The sequence below is a fragment of the Vigna umbellata genome, chromosome 1, assembly GCF_029865625.1.
Source record: "Vigna umbellata cultivar VRB3 chromosome 1, Vumbellata_1.0, whole genome shotgun sequence".
NCBI classification, from domain to species: domain Eukaryota; kingdom Viridiplantae; phylum Streptophyta; class Magnoliopsida; order Fabales; family Fabaceae; genus Vigna; species Vigna umbellata.
The window spans coordinates 106626697-106653840 of NC_142165.1; the positions used below are offsets into that span (position 1 = coordinate 106626697).

Here is a 27144-nt window from a genome sequence, read left to right on the forward strand (position 1 = left end):
ACAAGTGAGGGAATTGGCGCGAAAGTTTTCCCGCCAAACGGAGGTACCCCACAAAAGAGCGGTTTGCAAGCCCTGAATAAATTTACAAAGGAAAACAAGAGAAGAAGAATCAACAACTGCGTAGAGTGAGAGAGAAAGAAGCATGGAACCAGGAAATCCTTCCTCGCCGGATCCCGAATCCCCAACCTCTCCTTCCGTTGGTTTCAACACCGACCAGATTCCTCACACCCACACCAGCCGAGCTTCCGAGGACGACGAGGCTTCCGTTGACCCCGACATCGTACGAGATGATCTCGAGGAACAACCCGAGGAAGAGGAAGATGGAGAGGATCTCTTCAACGACAATTTCATGGAGTCAGTCTCTCTTTTTTTTCCTTCCACAACGTTATTCTTTTTTATACTTACAACTTTTCCTGCCTGGGTGAATGAACAGTGACTATCGGAGAATGGATGAGGCTGACCAGTTCGAAGCTTTCGGGCTGGACAACTCCTTTGAAGACGACAGAGACTTTGATCAAATGATGGAGGATCGAAGGGCTGCGGAGATGGAACTGGACGCACGTGAGGGTCGCACTACCAATCGCAACAAGCTTCCTCAGCTTCTCCACGACCAAGGTAAATTGCTTGTAATTGGATGAAAATTGTTTCTTTGCTATACATCAAAGAGTTGAAGTGTCGCAAGTTGATTTTCTGAATTGATCAATGAAATAGTCTAGAGCAAAGTCTCGATCAAGTATGGGTTCGTGGTTTATAAACATATGATGCAAATGAATTTCTACTTATTATTGGTCTATTTCACAAACCTTATAAACTGAGATACTAAAATACCCGTTAGCTATAAGCATTGTTAACTGTTTATTGTTAGCTGTGGAAAATATATGGTGTTGATTAGTGATTTCTATTTCAGATACGGATGATGACAGCAGTCACAGGCCTTCTAAAAGGGCTCGAGCTGATTTCAGAGCTTCTTTACCGAGTGATGATGAACTGCAAAGTTCACCTGGAAGGTCACGAGGGCACTCAAGGGAGGATCAAACGGAGGACGATCGAGATGATGTACTGTTTACTTGGAGTATTTTTTTTTTCTTTCATTAATATTCCGGAGGTTCACACCATTGATTTATTTTACAATTAACCTGGGTACATGGAATGTAGGATGAATTTGATGACGGGTATGAGATGTATCAAGTTCAAGGAACACTTAGGGAGTGGGTTACAAGAGATGAAGTGCGCCGCTTCATAGCCAGGAAATTCAAGGACTTCTTACTTACGTATGTTAATCCGAAAAATGAACACCGGGACAAGGAATATGTGTGGTTGATAAATGATATGGTGTCAGGTAATATATTTTCTACAGTGTTTATGCATTGTACTTGTGTTAGAGAGATATGTCGTTTTTACATGAGTTTAGTCATCGTGTCTATTATACAGCTAGTAAGTGCAGTTTGGAGATTGATTATAAACAATTTATCTATGTTCATCCCAACATCGCCATTTGGCTGGCTGATGCGCCTCAGTCTGTCTTAGAAGTAATGGAAGATGTTACCAAGAGCGTTGTCTTTGATTTGCATCCAAATTATAGAAATATACACCAAAAGATTTACGTACGCATTACCAACTTGCCAGTATACGATCAGATTCGGAATATAAGGTAGCATAAAAAACAAACTGTCGTGTTACTTCATTATCATATTTTTTTCACTTGGAAAAACTTTGAATTGGCTTCGTTGGAGCAGACAAATCCACTTGAATACAATGATCCGAATTGGGGGAGTAGTAACTAGGCGCTCCGGAGTTTTTCCCCAGTTGCAGCAGGTGAAGTATGACTGTAACAAATGTGGGGCAATTTTGGGACCCTTTTTCCAGAATTCCTATTCAGAGGTGAAAGTTGGATCCTGTCCTGAGTGCCAATCAAAAGGACCCTTCACTGTCAACATTGAACAGGTACATGCTTTCTGTATCCAAATTAAGAAACGGATGAGAGTGAGGATGTCTAAATTAAATCTTTGAATGCTCATGTCCTGCGGAATACCGATCTTCATTTTAACTGGACCCAATGGTTACCAAATGGTTATCCACTGATATGTTGCAAAATAATTTCACGCTCATTGAATTTGAAAGACAAAAGGATAAATAAGCTTAATTTTCCTTTTTGCGCTTGTTGTAGACAATTTATAGGAATTTTCAGAAGCTTACCCTCCAAGAAAGTCCAGGAATAGTTCCTGCAGGTCGACTTCCAAGATACAAGGAAGTGATATTATTGAATGATCTTATTGACTGCGCTCGGCCTGGCGAAGAGATTGTATCGTCTTTTACCTGGACCTACTTATTTTGGTCTTGGTTGTTATAGGATGATTCTTATATCTTTTTGTGCTCTGTTTTTTCAGGAGGTCACTGGGGTTTATACCAATAATTTTGACTTATCCCTAAACACAAAAAATGGGTTTCCAGTATTTGCCACTGTTGTTGAGGCAAATTATGTTACGAAAAAGCAAGACCTGTTTTCTGCTTACAAACTTACACAGGAAGACATAGCAGACATTGAGAATTTGGCCAAAGACCCTCGAATCGGAGAAAGGGTATGTACCTGAGATTTTTTGTTTGTGCCTCTTTTTCAATTGGAATATTGTTCCATTATGTGTTACTAATTGATTTAATTTCAGATTATGAAGTCCATTGCTCCATCAATCTATGGTCACGATGACATAAAAACCGCAATCGCTTTAGCTATGTTTGGAGGCCAAGAAAAAAATGTTGAAGGAAAGCATCGGCTTCGAGGAGACATAAATGTTCTTCTTCTGGGTGATCCAGGAACAGCGAAGTCTCAATTTCTCAAGTATAATTTATCAAGTTTATTTGGTTGATGTATTTCTACTTGTAACTGTGTTCAATAAATTAACGTTTCAAAATATACTTCAAGGTACGTTGAAAAAACTGGACAGAGAGCTGTATACACTACTGGCAAAGGGGCTTCAGCTGTGGGTCTCACGGCTGCTGTTCACAGGGATCCAATCACACGGGAGTGGACTCTTGAGGGAGGAGCCCTTGTTCTAGCCGACAGAGGAATTTGTCTTATTGACGAGTTTGACAAAATGAATGTCCAAGATAGGTTAGGAAATAGTATGTTACCATTGCTTGAAATTTTTTAGTTTCATTATTAATCTGCACCCTCACGAACTATCCTTGACAGACTAAGTTATGTATTTGTTACCAGGGTGAGTATCCACGAAGCCATGGAGCAGCAGAGTATTAGTATATCAAAAGCTGGAATTGTTACATCTCTTCAGGCACGCTGTTCTGTAATTGCGGCAGCAAATCCTGTTGGAGGAAGGTAAGCAAATATTTTAATGTTGGTTCCACCTGGCTCTGAGTTTGTACTGTTCATCAGGCTAATGTTCGAACTTCTATCTCATACTGTTTGAAAGATATTGGATGTACTACGAGTATTGCAAGGTTCTGTTCCATTTTTCAAGTATCTAAACATAGTATTAACTTTTACTTTTTTTCATTTGCAGATATGATTCCTCGAAAACATTCTCTCAGAATGTTGAATTGACCGATCCTATTATTTCTCGTTTTGATGTCCTCTGCGTTGTGAAGGTTATATTTAAATTCACCGCTTCTTTCTCTACCTCCTCGTATGAACGTATTTATTGAGGGCGTTCTTCGTTTTACAGGATGTTGTTGATCCCGTCACTGATGAAATGCTTGCAACGTTTGTCGTTGACAGTCACTTCAAGTCACAACCCAAGGGTGCTAACCAAGATGATAAGTCCTTTAGTGAGTCCAAAGATGTCCATGCATCCACCGTGCCTGCTGATCCAGAGGTCTTTCCCAAGAACCTGCTTGTGTTTTTGTGATCTTCAAGGGAAACTTCAGTATGACTTCTGTGTTTTGACTTTTGAGAGTTATTTGGCTTTTTTGCAGATACTTCCTCAAGAACTACTGAAGAAGTACATTACATATGCGAAGTTGAATATTTTTCCAAGGTTACAAGATGCCGATATGGATAAACTGTCTCATGTATATGCGGAATTGCGGAGGGAATCTTCTGTAATACCCTGTCTTAAACTTTTCTTCCAAACTAGATTGTAGTTATCGTTTGTATTCTATTTGTTGACATGCTTCTCTTGTTTTCTTGTATAGCACGGACAAGGAGTCCCTATCGCTGTAAGGCACATCGAATCCATGATACGGATGTCTGAAGCTCACGCGAGAATGCATCTCAGACAACATGTTACACAAGAGGATGTGGACATGGCAATTCGTGTTCTACTTGAATCATTCATTTCCACACAGAAGTTTGGGGTTCAGAAGGCTCTTCAAAAGGTATAAAGAAATATTCTGAATATGCCTTGGAATTGTCCTAAATCCTGATATTCCGTGGCGTCATATTTTGTTACGAATGAATTTTCAACTTTTGGCCTTTTCTTTTATATTCGTACTAGTACCAATTTGCAATTATTTTTCAATTTGAAATGAATGGAATTTTTACTGAACAAATATAACCTTGAGCCCTCCCCTTAAACAATGTGTTTGCTGTTCCCCAGAGCTTTAGAAAGTACATGACTTTCAAGAAGGACTATAATGAACTGCTGCTTTATATTCTCCGGGAGCTTGTAAAAAATGCTCTGCATTTCGAAGAAATTGTCACAGGGTCTACTTCAGGGCTAACTTATGTAGATGTTAAAGTAGATGATTTGTACAATAAGGTAAAGAACATTTGTCCTTTGAGTATTGTTACCAACAGCGGTAATCAATGAATTGACTTTATTTGACATTGCGCAGGCTCAAGAGCATGACATCTATGATCTCAAACCATTCTTCAATAGCAACCAGTTTTCAAGGGCCAATTTTGTGTTGGATGAAGAACGGAAAGTGATCAGGCATCGCCTTGTTTGAATATTGGATCATTTTTAACCATTGACTTGTGCAGTTACCTGTGCTATCTTAACTCGCCATTAGTTTAATCACTGGTGTTGCTAAAAGCTTTATAGTTATGATTATTTAACTGTTGGCCAATTCCCGTTACCAAACCGCCAAGACCAGCGAGGGAAAACTTTTCATACGCCGCTCAATGCACAAAGTTATAATTTGAATCCATCTCATCATTTTCAAACGTCTATTTTTCATTTGGATATATTTAAATTTCTTATGCTTTATTATGTTAAAAAATGCTGTCCTTTCCCTTTAGCCAGTGAATGTTGTTGCATTTGACTTTTTCTGAATGTGAATGAATCACTCATTGCGTTTATAAGATAAAATAATGTTTAAGGCACTCTGAGTTATTAAGGCACGAATAAGTAGAGTGCATCTTTTGACATCTATTTTTTTTCAAACCTCACATTTTCTATTCTTCAAAAATATTTTTATTTTCTTGTTAAGAAAGGTATGCTTTATACAGCATTTCCTTTTGTATATTTTACTAATTTGTTAAATCTTTAACTCTAAATCTTTGATTTCACCGTGAACACTTGATTACAATATTGAATAATTATTCATAATTGAGAAAATATTTCAAATTTTCTACAACAATTTGCACGGAAGTCCTATTTAAGTTGCTTAGAGCCTAATAATCCATGTATGGACAATATTCAAACAAAAGGGGTTGTGGTTTAAAGAGAATTACCGTCATAAGTGTCAAACTAGTCGACTGCAGATTTAAATTTGATTATAAAGGATTCTCCAACAAAACAAAGATGTAAATACCAAAAGTTTCTTGTATCACAATAAGATCACTTCACCTCTTTATTTGTATTTCTTTCTGCACTTCATCACAGAATTATAGACTTCCCAAACTGTCAAACCCATTTAAGAGTTTTGCAAGAAGTTTAGATTTTCGATGTTCAACCTCTCTATAATGTCATTATCATTCGATAATCCTTGTCGGAAATACTTGAATTTTTTTTCATGATATTGAACAAATTTTAAAATGCTTTGTGAATAAAAAAAATACTACTGACAATCTTTTTGAAAAAAATTTAATAATTCTAAATGATTCATGATTATATCAATTTAACTTTGAACAATATAAATAATTACTTTTATGTGGTTAATCAATTACTTTTATGAATAGTTTTTGTTATATACAGATAATTGATCACTATACATGTTTTGTTAAGATTTGTTGTAACCATGTCTATATGGCATCCTTTTTGGTGTTATACAACATTTCCTAAAGTTTATGATCTTGTTAAATTATACCCTCCCATTATGAATAGTGTAAATTCCTTTTCAGATAAATTAATTCTTATAATACTTTCCCAAATTACATAAAAAAATCCCTTTTTTTACATTACACATACAGCATCATTAAAAAATTAAGAGGTGACACTGTAAAAAGGAGTTTTTAGAAGATGTTAAGAGGTGACACTGTCTACACCTCTGTTTTTATATGTTATTCATAACTCTGGATCTTTTTTCCTTCTTATCCCTCTCATATGAGAAAACATTAAGAAATTTGGTGTAATTTGTATCCTTCTATGGCATGACATAATTCTTAATGAAAAATATTATAATATAAAAATTGTTCTTATTGAAAAATTATAATATAAAAACTGAGCTTACATTCTACATCTGTATAGTGCATAATTGATATGGGAGTATCAAATATGTCCACTTTTATTTGTAAACCTTAATAAAAATAAATAATTACCATTTTTTCTTAATTATAAAAGTAATTTAAAATAAAATATGTTTAAAGTAATTTATGTTAAAATGAAATTTGAACTATTATTATAATAATAATAATTTTTATTAATATTATTATAATTATTATTATTATCGTAATTAGCATTATTGTTTTTATTATAATAATAATAATTATTATTATTATTATTATACACATGGTCTTCTTTTAGGGTCTATGAAAGGAGATTCTTCTTCATCCACCAAGTCATAACCACCACGATACCATGAAGGACACAGTTTCACTACCAAAATGACACATTTCCCACAACCACCATGAAGCCACCTCTATCCATAATTTCTCTCCTTTCCAACAACACAACAAAACGCCAAATAAGTCATTTCTGCTTGAATGTGTTTCTAAAAGATACAGACTTTAATAAAATACATAGAAAACAGCACGCGCTTCAAACAAGCTTGGACAAAGAAGAAAAAGATGAATTAAAGAAGAGCAACCTTTTACACACTTGGGCAGATTTGAGATCCCCAAAAGCATGAGAAGGAATGAGAAAACTTCAAAGAACAATAACATAAGCAAGTGCATTTTTTTTTTGTTAAATATGATTTTGATTTATTAAGTTTTAGTGAAAATTAAAAATTTTCTTTTAAAATGTTAGAGTAATTTAGTTTAGAATTCATAAATTTAGTCATTTTAATTAAAATTTATTAAATTTATTTGTGATTTTAAATATATTTTTAATTAACATTGGAAAAAGATATATATATTAATGTAATTAATTCAAATATTATCATTAAATATTAAATATGTTTAAAATATTTAATAAATTTAATAAAATTTAGTTAAAAAACTAAACTCACACCTCTTTAAAATTAAAAAGCTATAGATCACAGTTTCGAAGAAAATTTAATTTTAATTTTTACTAAAAATTATAGGTCAAAAATATATTGAATTATTTTTTATCTCAACTTCTGATTTTTTTTCACATAAACTATGCTTTTATATCCCTTCAACAATTAATTTTATTTTTACAAATCAATATTAAAATACGCTTTATCCACTATTCATAAATTATAAAATCCATAAATATCAATTATTAATCGTAAATTTTATCTACAAATATCTTTAAAAAATAGTCATAAATAAACTAGGATGCTAACCATTATAGGATTTTTTTTTTCAATATTTTTCATGTGAGAAATATATAAGAATGCTTTTTATATACAGAGTTACGAAGCTAACTATCCTCCAGTATAAAAACATAATTTCCATTTATACCGTTTAAATTGAATTTCTATTTTATAATCAAATATAAATAATTGATGAACTCAAAACTAGGATGACACGAAATCTAGCTGGCAAACAAAGAAAATGACAACACACAACAGTGTTTGTAGGCATTGATGTTTACTGTTAAATAAATGTCAGAAATGAGACTTTGTATTTAATGCCTTTGTCGATACCCAATCAGAACACAGTGCAACAGTTCATATTCACAACCTCAAAATACGCACAAACAACTCAAGCCATTAATAAAACTATAAATTTTATTCCTCGTATCTATTTTAAATCATTTATTGTTCGTCTTAAAATGTAAACAAATAAAAAATATTATTTGTCATAAATCTCAAATATAATTTATAAATTAAAGGTATTAATTTATTATAACTTGCAATTATTATATAAATCACGAGTTTAATTATTTATTTATTTTCAAAATAATCCTATTTTAAGCAGAATAAGTATTTCATTTTATACGTAGAAAATATATTTTTTGGTAAACTATTAAAGTATTAACAAATAAAATTTACTTTTTTACAAAGAAAAGATTTTAATGTCTGAATACTGTACATTTTAATATAATCTAAAATTACACTCTATAATTCTTCATAATATATTATTTTATTTCTTGTTTATAACATAACTTACATTAATTTTAATTATTCATTTATTTGACAAATATTTCTCAAGACTCTTTTTAAAAAATAGAACAACTATACGGTTTGTATCTAGTTAGCATATTTTTAGTAATTTATAAAATTATAATAAGAAATAAAATTAAATTTGACAGAAAAAATAGTGAAGCCAAAGTTAATTACAAAACAATGTTTATTAGGCTCCATTATTATTTCCACCATCTATTTAAAATAGAATAATTATTTAAGATTATATCTAGAGAATCTATTTTTAGTTATTTATTACAATTTGTAAAATTTATTACCTGTTTAAATTTTGATAAGGAGAGGGAAGTCAAATGAAAGTAGCATAAATAAAATAGTACTGTCTCAATAATTATTTTCTCCATCCCTACTTTTGGAAGGATTTTGTTTGTCTATATTATTTACAAAAAAAATGAAATAATATGTACATATATTTAGGCAGATACTATATCTTTACTTTTTAACTATTAATTAATATTGAAATATTTTATATTTATTGATTTATGCTACAATCTCTTAAAAGAGAAAGAGAGAAAGGCGGTTCCATATATATACGTCCTTTTCAATTAACATGCATCCCATTTCTCACTACTATTCTATTGCAACACCGCAGAAGAAACTTCTGAGAAAGTATAGGCAATGCAATTCACTAACTTTTTAAGAAAACGAATAAAAAGTAAGTTAAAATTAAAGAAAGCCGGGTTTTTTTTTATGAGAAAAGGATACATAAAACCTTGTCTTTAATTATATATTATAATAAAATAACATTTATATTTTAATTATAATTACTTTATATTAAAATAACATTAATAGTTATCTTGACTCCAGATGCAAGTACACATGCAACACGGCTGGCAACACAAACGAAAATGGTGTCCTCACACAAATAAAGTTATAGAAAATTAAGAACACGAAGCCAGGAAAAATGTCAAATGGCCTCTTAGCAAAACTTTTATTTTCTATTCATTCGTTCACACAATTTCCCGATCATGTTCTCGGTTAAACAAATCAATCAGTGAGCAGCGGCAGAATCAAGGGCTAATATACGAAGCAAACCATCGAACGTCACGCCGCCATTCTTGTCGCCGCCGCCGAGGCGTATCATCGCGTTGATGTCTTCGTCGGTGGCCGGAAAACCCGCCCAGGCCATATACGTCTTGAGGTCATGGTGGCTGAGCTTGCCGTCGCCGTCCTTGTCCATGACCTTGAACACGTCCTCCATGGCTCCACCACCCACGGGTATTGTCTCCGCGTTTCCCGTCACCACGCGCTCGAACTCCTCGTACTCCACGAACCCGTCCTTGTTCGTGTCGGCCACCGTCATCATTGCCCCAATTAACTCATCTCCGCCGCCGACTCCGCCATGAACGCCGGCGTAGAAGGCGCGGAGGTCGTCGCGGCTTATTTTGCCGTCGCGATCGGCGTCGAGGACTTCGAATGCGGGACGGAAATCGGCGGCAGCGGCGTGGGGGCTGAGGAGGCGACCAGAAGGGCACATGGTTTGTTGTGTGGTGTTCGGACGATGATTCGAGGAACAGGAATTTGTGTGTTTGGGGTTGTGTGGTTGTTGAGAGAGGAGAAAGGGTATCTTTGCGTTAAATAGAGGAAACTCCGAGATTTTAGGGCCCACATTTTTGGGAGAAGGCATCACGGGGCTTGAGCTGCAAGGTTATTTGACCTCATGCTCTGACTATGTTACGTATGTGCTGACGTCATTGCCCTTTCTATTTTCTTTTCCAATTCTAGAACTTTCATCGACACTGCTCAGAAAGACGTAAAAGAGAACGAGTATTAAATATGATTTAAAAAATACCTAAAAGTGAACGAGTATTAAATATGATTAAAAAATAAGTTAAAATTTCAATTATTAAAATATATTTTTAGCCAAGTGTTATTATTTTTTTAAGGTTAAATATGTTAACATTCATTGGACGATGTTAACGTGATAATTGGAAGAATTCAGTCTTCAGGAAAGTTTCTCCAATCTCGAACTTGACCAAAGGCTCTTCTCCTTCATTTTTCCATTCACCTGTTTTTTTAATTAATTTTTACTTTTTAAATTTTTTTAATTATTTTTTACTTTTTAAATAATGTAAAACTATTAAATGCATAGTAACAACAATAAGAAGGATATGATATTGAAGGATAAGAACCTCGTCTTCACCAATATACTATGTTAAACCTAACATAAAGTGATATTGAAGGATTGAAACAAGCTATACAATAATTCCAATTAAATTTAAACTACTTGTTCCTACAAATTTTATACCAAAAAATCATTACATAAAAATAATCTTAAGTAAATTTATGTTTTTTCGTTTATTTTTATTATTATTTTTATATACTTTTATACTAATAACATAATAAATATACTCATTAATAAATTATTAAATTTGTGACACGTTATTCATTTTGTTGATTTTTTGTCATCTGGTGTTTTTAAACTAAATTGTTTCATACCAGTAATGTAAGATGGTACTTAGTAGTGTCATGCTACCACCAAACATCAAAAGCATTCGCAAAATTGAATGTTTAGCGACACTTAACCACTTGAAGCTAAAATACTTCCAGATAAACGCTCAACACGTTGTACAACACCATTTAATGTTATATCAGTTGATAACAAAACATTGTTGTGATTTCAAGTGAACTTATACTTGGTCAATTGCTTATATTGGTAAATCTTCTTCAACGAGTTGGTTCAAAACAAATTTTTACCTATTGAAACTTGTTAATTTACTCAATTGCTCATATTCTAAGTTCTCATAGTCTTATAAACTCAAGCAACAATCAAACACGAAACAATCATTCGAACCATATAATCATGATCAGGGTATGTCATTAAAACTACTAATCAACAAAGAATTGTATAAATGATTCTAAAAGAACATATAGACAAAAAAATTTACATGTAAATGAAGAATCAACTTGAACAACAAAATAAAAAAAAAATTAAAATTTAACTTATTAAAATTAAGAAAGCGATTTGTTAGAAATAAAGATTTTATCACAATTATCATTTTAATAGTCTCCAATTTAAAAAAATTTATACTGGAAATTTGAAAATCTAAAGCAAATAAAGAACGCTATTGAATTTTTTTTAGAAAAATATATTTATAAATAATAAAACTTGTTTATAAAAACTTTATTTATACTTTAAATTTCTAATATTAAAATAACGATGTTTTATATTTTTAATATATTATTAATTTTGAAAATGATTTTTTAAATTCTTAAAAAAGTAATATAAAAAATAATATATAAATTAATATTTTAAATTTATAATAAAATTACAGTCCATTTTAACACTTTATAATTGAATCAAATATATCGTTACTCTAATGTAATCTAGTTCATTTTTAAATTTTGTTACTTTTATATCGTAATTTACTCAGAATTTTCAGTTTTTAATTAATTTTTTATTATATATTTTTATTTAAAATTGATAAGTAGAAAAGTATTGTACCTCAATGATAACTACTAATTTAAATATATTTCAATATTATTTTTAATTTATAAAATAATAACTTCATAATTAATCATCTATCAACTAATTAAATTCATTATATAGTTTTCAATCTTTTTCTTTAATCTCAATTTAAAAACATTAATAATTATTTTGCGGTGATTTGATAATTCATGTATATCCAAATGTAAATTGCCTTAAACGCATAAAATGTCCAAAACCTCACTACACTTTCCTGCTTTTGTAACTAATTTTCCTTGCAATTTATTAAATTTTGCACATAAACATAATTCTAAACGTTTTAATATTTTCCTTTTCTGTGTAAAAGAAAACGCCTTGAAAAGAGTTGTTAAAACGTGTAGACGGTGGACGTGGCAAATCCGTAACTAGTCAATAACGTCACATGGTTTGTGCTTATGCTTTTTTGTCGGTTTTCTCTTAATTTGTTTATTGTTTGAATTGAATACGTCTTTTACACACTCTTTAGATTTATTGAAATACTACTGATACCGACTCAATGAAAACGAAAGCTGAAAATTTTGTATGACAAAAAAGATAATCGATTAATAATAAATGATTATAAAAAATGGTATAATCGATTATCCTCTATTTAATCAATTTTTTTATTAATATAATTAATTATAACATAATTGTAATAATGTCAATAACTACGCTATTATTATATTTTATTGTATTATGATAAACGAATAACTAGAATAAAATATTAAAATAATTTATAATATAAATATAATATTTTCTTTATACATGTTTTATTAAAAACAGATAATTGAAATAAAATATTTAACAATAAATAAAATAAATTTAATTAATTTAATTTTGTCATGTTTTATGAAGCAATTTATTTTAATATATTATTATTTTAAAATATAACCATTTTATTCATTAATAGTTAATGATAGTTTTTATTCTAAATTTATGTTATCTTCAATATATATTTGAAAATTATATATATATGAAATATATAAAAACTTTATATTATTGTACCAATCACATATAACTTAAATTTTCTAATTATGTTTAATTTTTTTTCTAATTCAACCAATCTTATTTTTCACTTTCTTTCGTTATTACTATGATTGAAATCGATTATAAATAATATTAGACATAGGATGAAATATTTTTGAGGTTTAATATAATAACAAATTTAAAAACTATATTTTCTTTGTTAAATAACAATTTATATTAAATAACATTGAATAATAGAAATTTATAGTGATTATGTTTTTACTTCATTTAAACTTCCTATGTCTAGAAATATAATTTATATAGATCATTAATTGATTAATTATTTGTTTTACAAACACATCACACCACTTAATAGGCGACTCTACATAGATTAATGTGAATCAAGATCGGAATAAGTTCTCATTTTTCTTTATTATTGATTCAATCCATTTTTCTATTTCTTTTTTTTAATATTAGGAAATGGAGTATGATGCTAATTTATTTATATGTGTATTAAATTAGATGGTTTCAAATATATTATTGCCTGGAACAAGTTAATAGAATTTTGATGGGATTATGTTAAATTGAAATATGTTTGTGATGAGATTATTATCTTCCTACCAAAACTTAACTGAAGACAAAATCTTAGAATAGTGTGGATGATAGCAAATAATTATAATTATGAACTAAAGTCTAAAATATCCAATGGATTATTAAATAAATTATTAAGTTGTGGTGGGAAATAAATCCACGGGCGGACCAAAGTTTGATTTGTTTTTTATAATTAATTTTAAGTTTTAAATAATTAGATATTGTTTAAATATCTCTAAAATATATAAATTATTGTGGGCCAGAATCCAAAATGGGCCAGCCCATTCAAAGTTTAGGCTTCTAGGATGAAAGGGCTTTTGGTTGGACCCAATAAAAAGAAAAAGGCGCAAAGGACAAATCCGTAACTAAAAAAATAAGGGAGGCTTTTTAGTCTATTCCTAGAGAGTGAAACCCTAATTCTAATTCTCCCGTTATATAAGTCAGACCAGAGAACAGGGTTACCTCCCAAAGGTTGCAGAAAACCCATCTTTTTGTGATTCCAAGCAAATCTATGAATGACAAAGCTACTTGAAATTTTCGTTCTTTTTCTCTTTTCCATTTGCCTCTTGAGATGCTTTTGATTCGTAGGTCATGTGTCATGGGTTATCTCGTTATCAATGATGAAAGAGGCGTACATTTTCGCAGGAATGTTGAGTCGCTTCGCCTTCGTTTGTTAATTCCAGGCGCAGTGAATTATTGAACTGCCAAATCACCTTTTTCTAGATATTAATCTTCCAAAAGATTGGTTTTGTTGTTTTATTTCTCTTTATTACTTTATTTATTTTTATTTGATTGGATTTTAGAGTTGTGGGATCCAATGATGGCATGAAATCTTTGAGACCTGATTGTCTAATTTGATGACAACTATAAGCATACTGCTGAGGATCCTATCCAAACCTTCAAAGATGTATAGTTCTTTTTGTTGTTTTTGTTTTTGGGTTTATGATTTAGGGTTAACGTAATATGTGCGTATAATTGTGATTTTGGGGAGTGTGAGGAAAAGGGAAAATAGATCTGAATGATGAAATATGCACTGGGCTCTGAGCAGTATATTGATGCATAATGCTAGCCTAGAAAGCTATGTCTGACTACTACTTTCTCTTCCGAATTTTTTGACGTTAACGACCTATTTGTGTTCTTTTGTGTTTTGTTATTCTTTTCTTTTCTGTGTTTTCGTGGTTTGTTAAGTACATATTTGTGTTCTTTTGTGTTTTGTTATTCTTTTCAAAGAATGCAGTCGTTGTGTTTTCATTTATATTACTTAATATAAATGAAAGAACACAATTTATCTATCATTTTTCTTATGAGCCTTTGATTTAGTTCCATGAACTTCCCCATTTGAATTTATGTGCAATTATTTTTTTAACATAGTTTTAAAAGCGTCAGACAGCAGAATCTATTTAAAAAAATAGAGAAGAAATTGATTAGCCTTTCAAATTTGTGTCATGTGTGGTACAGTGCACCCAACTTTATCTAAGTTCGGCAACGGAACAGCAAAATTTAAAATTTTATTTATTTGAATATATAATAATCAATTACAAATTAAAAAAGTATAGAAATAAAAATATATTTCTGTAAGTAGTATTTTTAACTCGCAAGCAAGGAAGAAAATTATCATTGACTTAGCTGAGTTGCCGAAGTTAATGAGTATATTGGACTGCGATTTTTGTCTATGCAGTACTAATAAAAGATTACCATTTTAAATCAAAAGGAAATGAATCATTAAAAAACAGTTTCAAGAAATATACTAATATTTTTACAGTTGTCTTAATGAACATCCCACTCGCTGTGAGCCTGTGAGACAGATCTGCCAATTTGATACCTAAAATGCTTCAACAACAATAGACATATACTGAAAAGCTCCAATAGATAGAAACATTTTGCAGAAAAAAATGCATTTACAAAATCAATGATGTTGAATCCTGACTCCAAAAGCAGTTTAATCTTCTTTTTTGTCCGAAATTTGATTCGCTAGAAGAATGGTTCTGATACATCAATCCAAACTTCATCCTAAATGCAGCAACAAAGAACTAATGGAGCAACTCACGCAAATGGTTTTCGTTCAAAAATGGAGGTTCTATTACGCCACATTATATATAAATGAAATACACCTAATTTTGTTTTAGTTAAAAAAAAATTCAATATCTTCAATATATACATTATCCTAATCCAAACTTCATCTTTTTACAACTTATTTTGATTTATAATTTTGATACAAATGACATTTACGAGCAAATGCCCAATTTACTCTTGAAATGATATATAGTTTCTTGCATACAGATCCTTGTATCAGTGTTTGATCTTTAATAAATAGTTAACTTTCTTTTTTGTATTTAATAAAAAAGCTTGTATTACGAGTAAATAAAATTTTCAACTATATATTTATAAAATTGTTAATGAAAAATCTCGCGTATTCATATTTGAGAAACCGATTTATATATCTAATCATTTATTAATATACATTAATTAAAAGAATTAATATTTTGTGAAAAATTAATTAGAAGTTAATTAGCATTTTTTGAAATTTTAATTATATCCGGTCTTCCCCGTCTAATTTTTTCGGTCTTTCCTACCTTTGTAAATCTTTTTAGAGACGTTTTCCTTCCTTCTCCCTTCCGCCTCAGTAAGCCGTCACCTGCTGGAGATGCTTTTATCTCACTGATTTTGCTATCATTCTATATTTTTAGGCAGGGTAGCTCAGGAACATAAGATTTCGTAGCAGGTCCCTCAACACTACATTTCTCTTTCTCACCTATTCCGCCATTGCATTTTTTATATCCCCAGTGCTTTTAAAGAGTTACCAACCTTCTAATTCAGGTGCAAGGAGAAAAACTGTCCACATTAGACTCATCCAATCCTAAGGATTCGCAGTATAGAACTTCACCCTTACCACACTAGCTCCACTTTCTTTATTAGCCCAGACACAATTATGGTTTCCAAGCAAGCCGAATACGCAACCACCCAGCACGCAGATCACAGTACAAAATGTAGCTGATATGATCAGAATCGAACATCACTACTTCAATGAACCTATCTTCCTAACTACCGTCACCATACACCACCTATTTTCCTGCCACCCAAAACATGTGCTTGGTCTTCCCTGAAAATCATTCATTTTACATCTAACTTTTGACAGAGCTGAAATAACTTTAGCCCACCTGCAACCCTCCGTACTTTTATATATCAGATGCAGCCCTCCATAGTTATATGTTAGATGCAATCCACTATAACTATATATTATTTGATCAAAGTGGATATCCAATCTTGCAAGTTCATACAAGTACGAAAAATGACAGTCAGTGCAGATGGTACGTACCTCTTCGGAGCCGTCCTTGATCTTCCTACAAGTACCCCCTCCAAGCCATAAAAACTATGACCTTGACAGATCTAGCAGATTTACACTTCAAATGAGCCAAAGTCAAAGCTCACAATTACATGCACTATCCACTTAAAACCAAATGCTTAAATTATTAACAGATTAAACTTCTATTAACAACGCATCGTTAGAGCAAGGAACTGTCAATGAAGCATTTGATTATGGAGTAATGTTATATCTAAATGAAAGATCTTACTTATTTTCCTAATTTTGTGTTCAAATATATTAGATGCACAGAAACGTGTTGTAGTTGTTTTTTTTTCCACATTATATGAACATTTTGGAGTTATTCCTTTGCTTCCAAATTCATTCGAATCTTCATTAAATTTAGGGTTTCAGTTATCACAGGTGTTTGCAACGAATTGAATAATGCACACGAAAATTTCTTCAGCTATTACTGCTTCAGGAATATCAGGAAACTAAAGCTGAAGCCCCTGCCAGTACCTACCAAAATATATAATCTAGCCAATGTCTTTTGCCCTGCATTTATCGCTATGAATTCAAAATCGTATCCGATATTTGATTTTGGTATTGCAAAGATAAGTTCTACCCAATGTGATATGCCTTGGTAGTTTTTGGTTGTTGATTTCAAAATCTTCAGTCAGCGTACCGGATTTGAGAAGAAAATTACAACAAAGTACACAACGAATCCAGCAATAAGTATCCCCCCATAGACATAAGTTTGAGACGAGTGCACGGGATATTTGTACTCAATTTTGCAGCATCTCATATTATCCCTCTCGCTGGCCAAGACATGATCAACATATCTGCAATTCACAAAATTGTAAATAGCCTACTAGAACAGTATCAAGGGGAAAAACATCAGTTTACTAGAATATGACTTCTTCCCATTTTGACAACACAAATGAAGAAGTTCTAAAATACAGGGTAACTTACTGTTGGGTGAACATGGTGCTCTGCAGAATATCTGAACTGTTTAAGTAGGCATCCTGTAGCCGATGATCATATAACAGAGAAGACATATCAACAAGCTGCTCCTCAAGGCCCTGGTGTACGCACACAAATTGCTATCTGTTAAGAATACAAATGTCTGCAAAATCAGGTCAAGAACTCCATTCAAGTAAAGCTTACATCAAGATATTTTTCTAAGCGATCAACTAATTCATGTGGAAAGGGTTCTGGCAAATTAGTAGTTTTCTTGTAGAACTTCTCTAACCAAAAATCAGTGCTGGACTTTTCTTTCTTTCCTTTTACTGGTTCACCAAGTGGAGTTTTCAGATACTCTGCTGCAAAAGTTTGCACAGTCTGCACAGAATTGACAGGTAATTTCAGGAATCAAGTACAGGTATTTATTTAAACTCAAATGAAGCATGACTTACCTCTGATGTATCACGAATTTTACGAAGTACAGAGTCAACACGGGCATATATCGAGTTCCTCTGTCAATAAACAAAAAGATAATTAGAGAAATGCCTTCTGGTAAATAAAATTCACTTGGGCATACTGAGAGAGCACTAACCAAAGCAACATCTTGGAGCATTTGACTGATGTGAGAAGTATTAGAGAATGGTCCAAATGGATGGCAGCCAGCTGCCCAAAGCCAATTTACAACAGGTCTTTCATGTACATGAGAAGCCTTCTCATATGGTGCACTTAAACCACCTACAACTGAGGCAAGACCAGCCAATATATGACGTTGTGCCTGAGATGGAAGAGCATGCCTTCTCTGTGTTTCTGAAACGTAGCTGTCAAACAAGGAAATTAAGAGTGGTGTTAACTTTTACAAAACAAAACTGATAAATAATCAAGAAACCGAAGGTAATTGAAAGCAGAGTTTGAAATGGTTTCTGAGTCGAACTATCCAAATAGACAGTCAGCATGAAATGAGAGTAGACTTTGCTTCCTAAAAAAGTAACTAATGGATTGTATCACAATACATTAGCAACATTTGAGAGAGTTTGAGTTCAACTCCCCTACTAATATTTGAAAGTTATAAGGTTGGCTTGGTGGGTTGAACAGGAGAGTGAGAGAGATTGTAAGTTCAACTCTCCCTACTAACATAATCAAAAGGTATAGATCATTGGAACTATTAAATTGAGATGTGGAAACTTTGTGGACAAAAAGGATTAGAGGTTCCGCATAGAAACACAAGACAGTTTTCATAGAGCCTACAATAGTATAGATGTTGCCAGTTAGGAATTAGTCAAAATAAGCAGTGCACAACCCATTTATTCCTTCCTCCCTCTCCCGTATACGCATCAAAATGTCTACAGTAGTATGTACTAATCTTCAATTTGAAAGAACTGGATATCTGAACATTACTCACCTCAAGGGAATCTTTTCATTTTGATGCTCAAGCACAATTACAACATCATTGCTTGTCCATACCATACTTTCATCCTCCATCATAAGGTTTGGATCCACATCCGCCAGTGATAGCACAAAGCTGCGTATTAAAAAGCATTACATTTGGAAATTTTAGTTGAATTGGTTCTGAAACAAAAATTACGCCATCAATAGCAATCAAAATATATTTTCATATAACAATTGCAATATGATGCATTTCATTTCAAAAAACCATCAGAATGAATATAATGATCTAATCACAAGCATTTAAATCTTCCAATTTGGTGATTGATTGACATAATAGATCAACACAGGATTACTTCCAAAACATTCCTTACAAAAGTTCAACTCTAAGATGTCTTTTCTAACAATTTTTCAACTTTGATCAATCATTGTTAAATAGAAATAAATATATTTTTGTATGTTGGGAGCTACATATAATCAATATATTTAGGGGATAACTTTTTTTGTCTTTCAAGTTCGAATTATTTGAGTATTCCTTTTCATTTTGCAGAACGCCACCAAATTTTAGGTACCAACTTCACGAAGTCCAAAGTATCTAACTGCAATGCCTAGGTTCACCTCAAGTGTCCTAATTGACCTAAGTAGAAGATCGGTTGAAAATAATAAAAGTACAAAAGAAGGTGTTCTATAAAACTATGATTAAATATGAGTATACAAGAACAAAGACACTATGATGTTACGGTTGTATTTCAGTGTTCATCTAGGCAAAAGATAGCAGTGTACGCACACAGGAATTACTCTAGTTCCATATGTTGGTTGTAGATCCCCTTGTTTCTTTACTTTCTTTTTCCTTTTCCCGCCATATTTTGAGTTATATGAAGCCCAAAGAGGCTTATGCTTAAGAATAGAATCAGTTGACTCGTCAGATTCATCCATCCAATTCTGGCGGAGGAAATATTTACTTGAAAGAGATGGGTCAGCCACTTCAAGCAATCCAGCAGCAAGCACATCGGCAGAACGTTCCATCTCCTGTAAAATGAGGTTTCAAGTCCATTACCCATATATAAATAGCTAAGAAAGTGATAAAACTAATTTGCATTCATCTTAGTTACGGATCTATTTACTTCAACTATGTGGGTATTGAATTCTGGAGGTTCTTCTAAAGATCGCTTAGGATAAAAGGACATGAGCAGCACTACTAAGCATTCAAATTTGTCAATTTAACAAAAAGGGGTTACAAACTGATACTCGTGATCTACAACTTACAAGGTTAGTGCAATTTTTTCCAATAATTACCCCATGAAAATGAACAAATCACATTGCCCAGGTGAAATCATACGAGAAGTTGAAAGCGGTAGCTTTAAGCAACAAAGAGTACAAGTCAGCACTCACTTCTTTTAAAATAGCACCATCCAGATATGTCTTGGTATGAACAAGGAAACGACCATCATTCTTGGTTTCCTGCAGGGAATGTCCACGTGTAGCTTTTGAAACAGCAATTGCCAGCTTCTCATGGCGATGTAATGAATGTGCACCCCCAATAATTACTAATTCTTGCCCATCATGAAGCATACTCTTCACCTGAGGTATGAAAAAATGTAGCAGTTGCATAATGTTCTTACTAAATTACACAACCACAATTCTAGAAAATCCATACGACAATTTTCAAACTGAATTAACAAAAATAGGTAGTGTGCCCTAAAGGAAATTACAAACCTCTGCCTCAATTCTTTCTATATCAATACTGTAATTATGGCCCTTTTCCATAATGTTGTATCGATTATGATTTTGCAAGACAATTATCGGTACAAGCAGCCTTGAAGTAAGATCAACAGTTTCAAACCTAAACAAATGAATAACAATACAATTAAACTCTAGAGCTAATACTTCCGTGATCAGTCAACAAAGCATTCAAGTGCACTTATTATTCACATGCTAGAAACAACTGCAGCTCAAATTACATATAAGTATTGAATACTAAACAAAAGAATAAGGTCATGAGGACAATGTGTTGAAGATCCAACATTGACAAAAGAAAAACCCAAATTATAGTATACAAGTAGATGCAAACCTTATTTTATAAACTAGTTTTGTAGGATTGACTTAGGTAAAACTTACTGTCTAAGATGGCATCAAAGTCATTAAGAGTCTAGTGTATGCTAATGAGGTTAGTTGGACCTATTCAGCTGCTATTGGACCACATACAAATATTTAGTTTCACGCTCCAAAATTCTGGTTTTTGGCATAAGGAGAGCGTTGGAAATCTCACATTGACTATAAATAAAACTAAATTATAGTATACATCATACAAGCCGGTTATATAAGATTGAATTAGACTTAAACTCTACTTTCTAAAACAATGATTTGAAGGTGAAAATTAGGTATAGACATCATACCACAAGTTTCAAAAGTTAAGCATCCAATACCCACCTTAAAACATTAAGGGATAACAATTAAGATTCCATGTATAAAATCCAAACTTGATGGTCAAAATGGTTCTGCTTAACCAAAGAGCTTATGAACTTGTGAAAATTTAGGCAGAAGTCAATAAAATCAGCTAAGCAAGACAATTTTAAACAGTGAAAAGCCGACAAAAGCATGTCCCATCCCCACTAAAATAGTTGATAAGAATCATGAGATAAGTTAATGGATGAAGAAAAAGAAAAAATAAGAATAAATGCATATTTTAAAGAGAAAGTTCTGAGGCCACCAATTGAAGAGATAATGATGTAAAGTTTCATGTAGAGGTGTGTGAGACAAGCAAATAGAAAGCTATCCAATTAAAAGGGGCCAAAGAACAAAGATAACCTCCAGAGAAACTAATAATATAAAAGACCTCAATATGAGTTTTACAGAATTTGAGTTTGTTAGAGAATCCAATGGATCCCTGTGTAGTTGACGACCCTGCTGATAGCATCTCCAATGGCACAAAGGTAGTGTTGCTTAACATTCTTTGGATGGACCCAACTACTCCACATTACATTTAACAACCCTAGCAACATTTTATAGCACAGGTGCAACTAGTAAAAACTTAAAATGAGTCTCATGTAATACCCTACATATTCATATGCATTATTATATTTGTTTTTGTTCCAACTTAAAAAATAATGATATTCTAGTCATGTTTCAACTGCTAGAGTCACATCAATGTGTATGGTTGATCTGATATTATTTTTTGTCAGAAGAGACTGGCTAGCAGCTGGCTTGATTCCTGCATTTCTTCCCTCCGTTCCAAGATCAGTTTTGTGGGCTTTTAATGATAAGAATCAGCTCTTAAACAAGGTCAGTTCTTAAACCGTGATTGGACCAATGATGAAAACTCAATAGTAATGGTTAGATAAAAAAAAGGGTTAAATATGTCTTTCGTCCCTTAAGTATCACACGATTTTGAGTTTAGTCCCTATTCGAAACTTTGATTGCTTTTAATCCTCTTAATTTTAAAACTCGTATTTTTAGTCCTTAAAAAGCAACGGCGTTAGATTTTCTGTGAGGTGACTAACGGCGAGCCACGTCAAATGCCACTTTCCCTGATAACTTTGTGCCACGTTGCTTTTTTTCTCTCTTTTACTACTCTTCAACGAAGCAGCGTCCACCCCCTCCTCCACTGTCATTGTTAGGCTGTGTTTTCTTCTCGACTTGACACACGGAAACAGTAAAAAGCAGGATTGAATAATCTGAATTTCAGTTGTGTTTGTATGAATTTTGGTTTTTTCTTTTCCATGGCAGGCAATCTGAATCAAAATCAGATGCAGTAGTGAGGTGACTCAAAGCGACGGAGGTTTTACAATTTCAGCTTCGCTCTTCTACCTCTCCTCTGGGCCGTCAATTGCTTCTACTTCTGGCCCATTCTTCGCCATTCTCACTCCTTCCCTCGCATTCGCCCATGTATCATAACCTAACTTCTCTTCTATAGCACTTCAATTACTTGCGAAATTGTGCACTCCTTTTTCTTTTCAATGGTGGCAACCATCACCGCTTATTATTATTTCGAATGTCTAGAACAACTCTGGAATTAAGAAGGGGCAGAAATTGAATCGTGGGTTAAATTGATGTATTCAGAATTTGAACTTGTGCCCTTTTTAGTATCTAATGAGTTTGTTGTTGTTTGGTGGGAGAGGGAGAGAGGGGTGTTGCTGCTGTTGTCGGACTTTTGATTTTTGCTAAGAACCCTAATTATTTTCAAACCTAAAAAACCCCTAATCTGATTTCATAAATGAAAACATACGTGGCACATCACTTAAATCTGATTTCAAAAAATAAAAGCAATGTGGAACACAAGTGGCATCGGACTGGCTTGCCGTTAGCCACCTCATAAGGAAATCTAACGCCGTTACTTTTTAAGGACTAAAAATACAAGTTTTAAAATTAAGAGGATTAAAAGCAATCAAAGTTTCGAGTAGGGACTAAACCCAAAATCGTGTGATACTTAAAGGACGAAAAACATATTTAACCCTAAAAAAAACTCTATTGAAGATGCTCCTAGTGGGATAAGACTTAGCAGTTGTCATTTGCTTATAGATCTCAATACCTCACATCAGGTGCAATAACATGTTCCACCGTGGTTGATACCAAAGAAGCAAGCTGTCCAAGAAAAATATGATTGCTTGATTGTTGAGAACTTGTGCTTAAACTACTAGGATGTATCACATTTCGTAATCTTGGCAGGGTTCTAGAACAGACACTTCCTTCTTCAGCTTCAATCTTACCGTAAGTGCAAGGCCCTGCTGAAAGGTCAATCACCACAAATCTGAATGAATAAATAAAAAAGTCAGGCTAGCCTATATGTAAGAGGAATGGTCTACCATAATTTCTTGAGATACAGAATATACAATTAAACCAACTTTTCCCAGTAAAACATTTTTAAGAGAAGAAATTAAGTTTAAAAGAAAATAGTTCAGAACCAAACCATTACATACCTGCCAGAGCTTAGCCAAACTTGAGTTGCTCCTCCACCATTGTAATGATATCGATAGATGTAATCTCCTTCTTGTTTTTTCATATCTTCCTCAGTTAGGTCAGGAATTTTCCCGTACATTAAGCCATCAAGATCGATTTCCTTATTTCTAGGATCTAGTCTCACCTACAAGTAATTTTAAATTAACAATAAAAAAAAGAAACAAAAAAAACATATATTGCTACTGTAGTAGGGAAATATGAAGTATGGTATATCTAATATTTGGCAACTAAAAGTATTGCTTATTGATTATACCTTGTCAAAGTTTACAATAAATATTGCACTTGGCACTGGCCTATCCATCTCCGTGACAGAAGATCCCACACTGTCCATGTCAAATATGTAGGAGTACAGCCTTTGAAATACTGGTTCAACACCTGTTGCTTCAACTTCAAACAAAGGTACCTCTCTTCCAAACTCAGTCTGCAAGTTGTGGTAAGCTTTAGCAAGTGCCATATACAATAAAACAAAAAGAAAGTGGCAAAGAAAAAGAAAGGACCACACAGTTACCTCTCTTGCTTTTCCTGCAGGAACCATTGCTTCTTTCAGTGCTTTCTCAAGTGCTATCAGTTCAGGCTGCCCAGCCTACAGTGAAAATTAGATTTTAAATTATTAGTGTTCATATCTAGCAGTTTGTACATGATGGCCTGTACAAAGAAACAGACAATAACATGAAAAAAGATGTCCAACTATAGAATATGCTTCAACAATAAACCAAAAATATAACAGTCTAATCGATCCATAAGATTTCTAAAGTACATTTTGATTCTCAAACAAAGCCGGCTGGTCTTTATTTACAAGGGTATTTAAGTTCATCTAAACAAAAGCTCACTCTCTCGGCCTTCCTCGGTTGGGAATCCTATCTTGACTATTTTTTCTCCAGTATAAAAATATGGACATGGTCAAACTTTCATAAGTTGTTATGTGGTTTGAAACCTTTAACTTTGGATCTAGTTGCATAAATTTCTCCATACACAGTACTTAAAGAAAAGTTAAAATAAGTTTAGGAATAAGTTAAAATTAGGCTTTTGAAGAAGTTAATATGAAAATCTTCTGAAAGTTAACTTATTAATTAGCTAACTGTAGGAAAGCTCATTTCACATTTTTATCTTCTTCCTATTTGCATCTCTTGCAAATGTTTACGAAGAAGTTGAACCAAACTAATCTTTTAGAATATGCATTTCAAGAAAGCAATAGGATTTCCTCCAATGACCATGCTCTGCATTTCAATATTCCACAACTTAGACCTACGCTAAAATTATCCAATTTCAGACCAAAACATCGGTAATTACAACTCTACTGATCCACTTAACTCAACCTTCCCAAACTAGCAGACACCACAGAGTCACAGTTAAACAGTAGCCACCACGATAAAGCTTGGGAGCTGCAATTTCACTTTCAATAAAATTGAATCAGCAAGAAAATAGGGATAATGAAGCAACAATTAGCCTAAATAGAATACAAGGCATATAAACGTGGCTTACATGAAATGCATTATAGACCATGTGATGCTCAATATCAAGTAGCTCTCCAGTCTCCAGACACGAAGGTCTGTGAGCTGGAAAGCTATTTTTGAGAAACTGTTCCAATCGATGCGCGTCGATGTTGTATCTGTAACCTCCGTCTCCGTTGAAACCAATCAGAACCACGTTCACTTCGAGCGGAACTTGAAACGGAACCTGCACAAACCACAAACTCGTGCATTACAAATCAACTAATTGGACGTTGATGTTGATTTTCATTTGACGGAGAAAAGAAAGTGACCTCGGCGCGAGAATGGAGCATGCGACGGACATCGGATCGCACGTTGTCGCGGACGTCGTGGAAGGCGCCGTGGTGCCACTGAGGGTGGCCGGTTTCTCTCTTGAAGGCTTGCGGCGCCGAATTGGACTGAGTCAGGAGAAGACTCAGCAAAGCGAGTAGGAGTGAACGAGGCGCCATCACCTCGCTCGTGTTTGTTGATTCAGTTCAGGAATGTGAGAATTGTTAGTGATTTGATTGAAATAAGAACATGTGTTGCTGCAACAGCGAGATTGTGAGGAATTAATTAGCCATGTGTAAAGCTCGCACAACAACGATGCTCCGAGTGCCTGCGGAATCCACTCGCCAGGACCTGATGGCTGCGAATTTCAACAACTTATTTCCTAGATTGCCCTCCAATGTCAATAACCATGTTTTGGATCCTTTTAGTTACAGGCCCAAACTCGACATCAGGCCAGACCGGTCCATCCAATAGCATGCAAACTTTTGCTTTCTGCATTTCCATAATTACTACCTGTACCCCAAGTTAGGTTTGAAAAGACTAAACTGCTCTCACTCATTGCATCACATTGTCTTCTTCTTCTCCACTACATCCGTGCCGCCACTATACTCTTGTTGCCGAGTCTTGAGGCGACAATACTGACATAATCAAGAGTCTCGTCGGGGATCTCAGAGAAGGTATAGAGCTTCTGCAAGAGAAATGCAAGAGATGAGAATGAAGAGAAAGGAAGAGGAAACAAAATATTGAGTTTGGAGGAAATTATATGACAAAAAATAGCTTTTCCCCCCTTAATTATTGTTTAATTCTATAAAACATTCGGATTGTTCATGTATAGTTTGGGAAATTTTGTTCCAAAGAACATCTTTATATATTCTAAAATGTTTATTCTGGAAAACATGTTTCTAAAAGTTTGTTCTATAAATCTTATTTTAGAAAAAATTTCAGAATAAATAATTCAAAACTATATAACATGAAGACTAGAATGATCATTTTCAAATTTATGAAGACGCAATAGTGATTAAGGGACGTGGAAAGCAAAAGCCTCTTACAATCAACCTATCGGACTTCATCATCTTACTTATTTATTGATTTAAAACTAATTCGTTATATTTTTTACTTTGTTTAAAAGTGTGTAAAATTAAAGTTTGGTTTGGTTATTACCAAATAGATTA

At 33.1% G+C, this 27144-nt stretch overlaps 3 protein-coding genes and 2 non-coding genes across 7 annotated transcripts; 3 read left to right on the forward strand and 2 right to left on the reverse strand.

Annotated features, from left to right (window-relative positions):
• The first annotated feature begins 102 nt into the window (after positions 1–102).
• Positions 103–5193, forward strand: MCM2 (minichromosome maintenance (MCM2/3/5) family protein). The gene is made up of 17 exons (XM_088105417.1): positions 103–354; positions 434–615; positions 908–1056; positions 1156–1339; positions 1432–1651; positions 1737–1944; positions 2168–2302; positions 2388–2579; positions 2664–2836; positions 2921–3109; positions 3215–3331; positions 3516–3600; positions 3678–3827; positions 3928–4053; positions 4147–4329; positions 4551–4712; positions 4789–5193. Exons 1-17 carry the CDS (start codon positions 143–145, stop codon positions 4900–4902), a joined length of 2781 nt encoding a protein of 926 aa, XP_087961543.1. The 5' UTR covers positions 103–142; the 3' UTR covers positions 4903–5193.
• Positions 5194–9510: 4317 nt separating this feature from the next.
• CP1 (Ca2+-binding protein 1) lies at positions 9511–10171 on the reverse strand. Its single transcript, XM_047323088.2, has one exon. The coding sequence runs from the start codon at positions 10082–10084 to the stop codon at positions 9599–9601; it is 486 nt and encodes a 161-aa protein (XP_047179044.1). The 5' UTR covers positions 10085–10171; the 3' UTR covers positions 9511–9598.
• A 4251-nt stretch (positions 10172–14422) lies between these two features.
• LOC124845895 (small nucleolar RNA R66) lies at positions 14423–14495 on the forward strand. Its single transcript, XR_007029481.1, has one exon. It is a non-coding gene; the product is annotated as a small nucleolar RNA R66 (small nucleolar RNA).
• A 128-nt stretch (positions 14496–14623) lies between these two features.
• LOC124845896 (small nucleolar RNA snoR118) lies at positions 14624–14700 on the forward strand. The gene has a single exon (XR_007029482.1). It is a non-coding gene; the product is annotated as a small nucleolar RNA snoR118 (small nucleolar RNA).
• Positions 14701–17271: 2571 nt separating this feature from the next.
• On the reverse strand, positions 17272–26347 carry LOC124845891 (uncharacterized). 3 transcript variants are annotated; one of them, XM_047323084.2, is made up of 15 exons: positions 25975–26343; positions 25695–25889; positions 24721–24795; positions 24466–24633; positions 24173–24336; positions 23785–24003; positions 20973–21099; positions 20649–20837; positions 20044–20285; positions 19273–19392; positions 18466–18691; positions 18326–18385; positions 18078–18251; positions 17883–17992; positions 17272–17752 (listed from the first exon to the last, which is right to left on the reverse strand). In XM_047323084.2, the coding sequence occupies exons 1-15, from the start codon at positions 26149–26151 to the stop codon at positions 17587–17589; spliced, it is 2412 nt and encodes an 803-aa protein (XP_047179040.1). In that variant the 5' UTR covers positions 26152–26343; the 3' UTR covers positions 17272–17586. The 3 variants fall into 3 exon arrangements, with proteins under 3 accessions (XP_047179040.1, XP_087961545.1, XP_087961544.1); XM_088105419.1 differs by lacking the exon at positions 25975–26343 and adding an exon at positions 25529–25605 and having other exon boundaries at positions 25695–25828; XM_088105418.1 differs by lacking the exon at positions 17272–17752 and having other exon boundaries at positions 17880–18017; positions 18163–18251; positions 25975–26347.
• Positions 26348–27144: the final 797 nt, after the last annotated feature.

Excerpts from the sequence above, each read along its gene's own strand:
- MCM2 (XM_088105417.1), top strand. The coding sequence starts at position 143 with ATGGAACCAGGAAATCCTTCCTCGCCGGATCCCGAATCCCCAACCTCT. Across the intron at positions 2,303-2,387 it reads CTCGGCCTGGCGAAGAGATT|GAGGTCACTGGGGTTTATAC; the intron begins GTATCGTCTTTT and ends CTGTTTTTTCAG. Across the intron at positions 4,330-4,550 it reads TTCAGAAGGCTCTTCAAAAG|AGCTTTAGAAAGTACATGAC; the intron begins GTATAAAGAAAT and ends GCTGTTCCCCAG.
- CP1 (XM_047323088.2), bottom strand. The coding sequence starts at position 10,084 with ATGTGCCCTTCTGGTCGCCTCCTCAGCCCCCACGCCGCTGCCGCCGAT.
- LOC124845891 (XM_047323084.2), bottom strand. The coding sequence starts at position 26,151 with ATGGCGCCTCGTTCACTCCTACTCGCTTTGCTGAGTCTTCTCCTGACT. Across the intron at positions 24,337-24,465 it reads TTATTGTAAACTTTGACAAG|GTGAGACTAGATCCTAGAAA; the intron begins GTATAATCAATA and ends AATTACTTGTAG. Across the intron at positions 24,004-24,172 it reads GTTTGGCTAAGCTCTGGCAG|ATTTGTGGTGATTGACCTTT; the intron begins GTATGTAATGGT and ends TTATTCATTCAG.